General features: G+C 56.8%; 1 protein-coding gene across 1 annotated transcript; it reads left to right on the top strand.

Annotated features, from left to right (window-relative positions):
- The first annotated feature begins 201 nt into the window (after nucleotides 1-201).
- LOC130521204 (ran-binding protein 9-like) lies at nucleotides 202-4,733 on the top strand. Its single transcript, XM_057024834.1, has 6 exons — nucleotides 202-877; nucleotides 2,266-2,377; nucleotides 2,549-2,601; nucleotides 3,626-3,793; nucleotides 4,144-4,166; nucleotides 4,414-4,733. The coding sequence occupies exons 1-6, from the start codon at nucleotides 661-663 to the stop codon at nucleotides 4,450-4,452; spliced, it is 612 nt and encodes a 203-aa protein (XP_056880814.1). The 5' UTR covers nucleotides 202-660; the 3' UTR covers nucleotides 4,453-4,733.
- The last annotated feature ends 2,237 nt before the right edge of the window (nucleotides 4,734-6,970 follow it).

Raw genomic sequence — 6,970 nt, 5'->3', positions numbered from 1 at the left:
CAGGGGTCCACGGCCGGCACCAACGATGAGGATCGCTTTCCTCCTGTCCTGTATGGGGATCAGTCAGGTGATCGAGTGATCCACGTGGTTCTGATGGAACACTCACACCCCTGACACACACTCACACCCCTGACACACACTCACACCCCTGACACACACTCACACTCCTGACACACACTCACACTCCTGACACCACACTCACACCCCTGACACACAGGTGACACCACATCACACCCCCGACAACAAACAAAAGATCGAGCTAGCCGAGCTGAGCTCATTACACTTTGTCGATCCGTCTCGCTTAGCGTCAGTTGTGAGTTTGCTCCTGGCAACGACCGTCTCTTCTGCCTTTTAGCCACTTTGCGCCGCTCCTACGCGCCTCGCCACCTCCCGCGGGTGTCTCTATTCGTAGCCGTGTGTCGACTAATGTCATTCTGAGCAATTTGTGCGATCGCTTCGCCTTTCCTGATCGAGCTAAACGCGTTAGCCTGATTAGCAAGTAGGCTAGCTCGCACTGGCTGCCTCTCAACGACCAGCGAAGCCAGTTAGCCTAGCCTGCTAGCTAGCTTTGCTAACCCCCTTTAAAACTTGACACTGACGGACACAAGTGGCTCTGGCTTGTTGCTGACAAGCCAATTCACCAAGACTCGTTTCGCCGTCATGTCTGGACAGTCTTCTGGAAGTGGCTTTCTCATGTCGGCCGTTGTCCACGGAGACTCGCTCCTGAACGAGCAGGAAAAGGAGCTCAGTCAGAGACTCCGACGGCTTTATCCCGCAGTTAATGAAAACGAGACGCCGCTTCCCCGCTCCTGGAGCCCGAAAGACAAGTTTAGATACGTCGGCCTGTCTCAGAACAACCTCCGCGTTCATTACAAAGGTATGACACGACGACACACTCGACACTTTAATGCTGCAACGCTGAAGGCGCTGAAGTTTGCTAACGTTAGCTTTGTCCAACGTTTGGAGGAGCCCAGCCAGCTGCTAAAAACAAAGTAGGCTAGGCTAGCTAGGCTAGTAGCTGAGCAACAACAAGGCAGAGGACATCTTGCAACCCGACCAGCTGGCGAGGTGTTTCCTCGGCCAAAACCCTACAACTAGGTCGGAGGCTTGGTGGCCACCGTGTTAACCAGTTTACCAGTTTTGTGACCAGTCGCTGACGTCAGTGTCAAGCTGCCAAGTTTAGGCCATTTTAAAATCGCGTAAAAACGAAGGATCAGAATAAAAAGTAGTTTTTAATGCTGCTTGTGAGGAACCAGCGCGGGGACGGAAGGACGTCCACAGTAGGTCCATATGGGACAATATAGCGTGATCAGACTGGGGAGGACAAGGGCCTTGGGAAGTGGACACTGGTGTCAGGGGGGACACTGGTGTCAGGGTGGACACACTGGTGCCAGGACACACATACATGTGGTGGATCTTCCTGTCTTCTACTGTCTTCCACCACAGACCCATGTGGGACCAGGCTCTCCCGGGCCCAAATGTCCCCACATGTCCCCACATGTCCCCTTCCCACGGCTCCTTCCTTGTGTCCTCGTCCTTTCCTGCTTCATCAGAAGACATTAGTGGACGTTTACATTTGACTGTCTCCACACTGGGACGGTCTGCATTGTTGACACACTGATTAAGGACAACTGATCCCAGAGTGTTATTACACAATGGCGGTCACATTTGTGTTATTACACAATGGTGATCACATTTGTGTTATTACACAATGGTGGTCACATTTGTGTTATTACACAATGGTGGTCACATTTGTGTTATTACACAATGGTGGTCACCATCAGCATTGATCAGGTCCTGAAGCTTCAGTGTGAGTGATCTGTTGATCATCACATGTCCGTGTGTCTCACCCCTCACTTCCATCCCATAATTCCTTGCGGCTGGGTCAGAGCGTTTGGTTCCTGCTCACTGATCAAAGCAGCCAGAACCTCCAGCAGATGATGAAATCTAGAGATCTAAAGAGATCAACCTCGGAATCTCAGGGGAGAAACCTCTAGTCAACAAACCAGTTGATCTTTCTTTAACTAGCAGGGCTCATTAACTAGCAGGGGTCACTGACTAGCAGGGGACATTAACGAGCAGGGCTCATCAACTAGCAGGGGTCACTAACTAGTAGGGGTCACTAACTAGTAGGGGTCACTAACTAGCAGGGCTCACTAACCAGCAGGGCTCACTAACTAGCAGGGCTCACTAACCAGCAGGGCTCACTAACCAGCAGGTCCTGTGCCAGCGATGCTGTAACTAGTCTGACCCCTGCTCCCCCAGGTCATGGGAAGACCCCCAAGGACGCGGCCTCTGTGCGGGCCACCCACCCCATCCCCGCGGCCTGTGGCGTCTACTACTTTGAGGTGACGATCATCAGCAAAGGCCGCGATGGGTGAGTGAAGGACGGGAGCAGAGCGGGTCCAGCAGGGTGGTAGAACCTCCCCAGGACCTCCAGAGACCCCAGCAGCCTCCTGGTCCTGGTCCTGGTCCTGGTCCTGGTCCTGGTCCTGCTCTTAGTTCTTGCATCATCTGGCGCCTCCTCACCCCTGTGTTGCTCCCTCAGGTACATAGGCATCGGCCTGTCGGCGCAGGGCGTCAGCATGAACAGACTCCCCGGTGAGACGCCGTCGCCTGCCTGTCTGTCTGCTCGTCTGTCTGCCTGCCTGTCTGTCTGTCTGTCTGCTGCCGTCTGTCTGTCTGTGTGCCTGTCTATCTGCCTCTCTGCCTGCTGCTGCCTGTCTGCCTGTCTGACTGTCTGCCGTCTGTCTGTCTGACTGCCTGTCTGTGTGCCTGCCTGTCTACCTGCCTGTCTGCCGTCTGTGGGTGGGTCCAGTGTCCACCTGTCCCGTGGGCACAGACAGGTTGGAGAGTAGAGACGGAGGTCCAGAGGGTTTAACTGGGCCGGTTCTGACAAAGCAGACAGATGATTAGTGGGCAAATGGAGGTCAGGACGTTTGAGATGGCAGCCCCCCCCCCCCCCCCCCCAGTGGTTGTGGGTGGGGGTTATCAGTGACGGAGGCCTGGACCCACCCAGGAGCTGGTCCAGATAACAGGAGGCCCAGAGCTCAGCGCAGAGTCCCTGGTGACAGATAAAGGCTCTTTAAACAAGCTTACTGGGAGATGGGGGCCAGGGGTCAGCCGGGTCAGAGGGGAGCCGGGGTCAGAGGGGAGCCGGGGGTCAGAGGGGAGCCGGGGGTCAGAGGGGAGCCGGGGTCAGAGGGGAGCTGGGGTCAGAGGGGAGCCGGGGTCAGAGGGGAGCCGGGGTCAGAGGGGGTCAGAGGGGAGCCAGGGGTCAGAGGGGAGCCAGGGGTCAGAGGGGAGCCAGGGGTCAGAGGGGAGCCAGGGGTCAGCCAGAGGTGGGTCAAAGGTGAGCCAGGGTCAGAGGTCAGCCTGGTGTCCCTGGTGTGTTCCACTGGTACTGGGCCATACAGCAGAGGTTCCCCAGCAGCTGGACACTGTTGTGGAACCAGAACCAGAACCAGACTTTACTGGCTGGATTTTGAGTGGCTGAACACAAATGGCTGATGTGACGTCTGGTGGTGGTTCAATGTTTGTGTGTGTGTGTGTGTGTGTGTGTGTTGGTGCGCTGTGTGTTCACACGTCCTCATTGGCTCACTGGTTTCTCCTCTGACTGTCCCAGGATGGGACAAGCACTCGTATGGTTACCATGGAGACGACGGACACTCTTTCTGCTCCTCTGGCACCGGGCAGCCGTATGGACCCACGTTTACGACGGGCGACGTGATTGGCTGCTGCGTTAACCTCATCAACAACACCTGCTTCTACACAAAGAACGGCCACAGCCTCGGTGAGGACCAGGCGTGTGCACGACAAGCACAGCCACGCATAGCATAGCAGCAGCACCACCACAGCAGAAGCACAGCAGCAGCACCACACAACAGCACAGCAGCACCACACAGCAGCACCACACAACAGCACAGCAGCAGCACACAACAGCACAGCAGCACCATACAGCAGCAGCACCACAGCAGCAGCGTTACTGCCGTCTGATTTCAGAACACGAGGAATCAGATTTGTGTGTGTGTGTGTGTGTTGTGTGTGTGGTGTGTGTGTGTGTGCGCAGTGGCGCCGTGTGCGCGTGCGTGCGTGCGTGCGTGCGTGCGTGCATAATGATGGACTCTCTGCTCTTCTCTGCAGGTATCGCCTTCACAGACCTCCCCGTAAGTACTCGGACTACAGCCTGATCCAAGGAACCTGTTACTTCCTCTGATGAATGCAAATTGTAGGACATGAAGCTATTTATAGAGATGTTCCCACTGGACCCCCCCCCCCCCCGAAGCATCACAACACTATTATTATTATTATTATTATTATTATTATTATTATTATTATTATACTATTATTATTACTATTATTATTATTATTATTACTACTCTAATGTGCTGGTGGCTTCTGGAACCGGAACAGAATCAGCTCTGCTGCCTGTTTCTAAGTCCTGGATCCTGAAGATGTGAAGAAGCTGCAGCTCCTCTGTTGTTCCCAACATTCCCTCCAGCAGCAGCAGCAGGAGACTGGAATCCCCAACATCTCCTTCAGCCACACACACTTTGAACCTTTGCTGCAGACAACGAGATCTAACTTTAGGACGTTAGAGGAGGAAACCAGGGACGACTGGAGCGTTGCTGAGCTGCTGCTGTGGAACCACCCACCAATGGGTGGAGAAGAAGGTGGCTCCAGCTGGAGGTGGCTCCAGCTGAGGGTGGCTCCAGCTGAGGGTGGCTCCAGCTGAGGGTGGCTCCAGCTGAAGGTGGCTCCAGCTGAGGGTGGCTCCAGCTGGAGGTGGCTCTAGCTGGAGGTGGCTCCAGCTGGAGGTGGCTCCAGCTGGAGGTGGCTCCAGCTGAGGTGGCTCTAGCTGGAGGTGGCTCTAGCTGAGGGTGGCTCTAGCTGGAGGTGGCTCTAGCTGAGGGTGGCTCTAGCTGGAGGTGGCTCCAGCTGGAGGTGGCTCCAGCTGGAGGTGGCTCCAGCTGAGGGTGGCTCTAGCTGGAGGTGGCTCTAGCTGGAGGTGGCTCTAGCTGGAGGTGGCTCCAGCTGAGGGTGGCTCCAGCTGGAGGTGGCTCCAGCTGAGGTGGCTCTAGCTGGAGGTGGCTCTAGCTGGAGGTGGCTCTAGCTGGAGGTGGCTCCAGCTGGAGGTGGCTCCAGCTGAGGTGGCTCCAGCTGAGGGTGGCTCTAGCTGGAGGTGGCTCTAGCTGGAGGTGGCTCTAGCTGGAGGTGGCTCCAGCTGGAGGTGGCTCCAGCTGAAGGTGGCTCCAGCTGAGGGTGGCTCTAGCTGGGTGGCTCCAGCTGAAGGTGGCTCCAGCTGAGGGTGGCTCCAGCTGAGGGTGGCTCCAGCTGAGGGTGGCTCTAGCTGGAGGTGGCTCTAGCTTGAGGTGGCTCCAGCTGAGGTGGCTCTAGCTGGAGGTGGCTCTAGCTGGAGGTGGCTCTAGCTGGAGGTGGCTCCACTGAGGGTGGCTCTAGCTGGAGTTGGCTCTAGCTGGAGGTGGCTCCAGCTGAGGGTGGCTCTAGCTGGAGTGGGGTCCAGCTGAGGGTGGCTCTAGCTGGAGGTGCTGCTCCAGCTGAGGGTGGCTCTAGCTGGAGGTGGCTCCAGCTGAGGTGGCTCCAGCTGGAGGTGGCTCTAGCTGGAGGTGGCTCTAGCTGGAGGTGGCTCTAGCTGGTGTGGCTCTAGCTGGAGGTGGCTCCAGCTGAAGGTGGCTCTAGCTGGAGGTGGCTCAGCTGAAGTGTGCTCCAGCTGAGGGTGGCTCTAGCTGGAGGTGGCTCCAGCTGAAGGTGGCTCCAGCTGAGGGAGGCTCCAGCTGAGGGTGGCTCTAGCTGGAGGTGGCTCCAGCTGAAGGTGGCTCCAGCTGAGGGTGGCTCTAGCTGGAGGTGGCTCTAGCTGGAGGTGGCTCTAGCTGGGGGTGGCTCTAGCTGAGGGTGGCTCTAGCTGGGAGTGGCTCTAGCTGGAGGTGGCTCTAGCTGAGGGTGGCTCTAGCTGGAGGTGGCTCTAGCTGGAGGTGGCTCTAGCTGGAGGTGGCTCTAGCTGGAGGTGGCTCTAGCTGAGGGTGGCTCTAGCTGGAGGTGGCTCTAGCTGAGGGTGGCTCTATCTGGAGGTGGCTCCTAGCTGAGGGTGGCTCTAGCTGGAGGTGGCTCTAGCTGGAGGTGGCTCTAGCTGAGGGTGGCTCTAGCTGGAGGTGGCTCTAGCTGGAGGTGGCTCTAGCTGAGGGTGGCTCTAGCTGGAGGTGGCTCTAGCTGAGGGTGGCTCTAGCTGGAGGTGGCTCTAGCTGGAGGTGGCTCCAGCTGAGGGTGGCTCTAGCTGGAGGGGCTCCAGCTGCTGGGGAGCGTCGCCGCCGTGTTGGTCACCGTGGAAACGGAGCGAGACGCTTGTGCTGCCTCAGAGGGAGCTGATGGGATCAGCAGCGTTTTCATGGCAGCAGAAAATAAGAGTCTTAGCCACAACAATAATCCATTGAGCAACCAAACGGGCTTGGCCAGGAGCCAGACATTCATGTTCCTCTAATGCCGGATCGTCACGTACGTCACCTCGGCGCCGCTGACCTTTGTGGTTATTGGACCGTGACAGCAGCACAACACAAACGGACCTTTTGTAAGAGCTCCTATGAGGACTCGGATCCACCTCAACAGGAACCATTCTGAGGGCTCCTTCTTAAACATTCTGCACACATCTGCCTGTCTGCCTTCCTGTCTGTCTGCCTGTCCTGTCTGTCTGTCTGTCGTCTGCCTGCCTGTCTGTCTGCCTTCCTGTCTGTCTGTCTGCCTGTCTGCCTGTCTGTCTGCCACATGCTCTGGATGCTCTGCTGTGGGAAGCGGAGCAGATCTTCCATGTCGTCCTACACACTTGTCCTTGTGGTCGTGCATGAGTGATCCTTCTGGATCACCTGTTTAGCTCGTTCACTGGATCTCCTGAGGTTCTTCATGTGGCCACAGAAGCTGTGATCTTCTGCCTCGTCTCTGGTTACAGCTCTTTAAATGA

This window comes from Takifugu flavidus, unplaced genomic scaffold (genome assembly GCF_003711565.1).
Source record: "Takifugu flavidus isolate HTHZ2018 unplaced genomic scaffold, ASM371156v2 ctg786, whole genome shotgun sequence".
Taxonomy (NCBI): Eukaryota; Metazoa; Chordata; class Actinopteri; order Tetraodontiformes; family Tetraodontidae; genus Takifugu; species Takifugu flavidus.
This window is presented reverse-complemented; position numbering and strand designations above follow the sequence as displayed.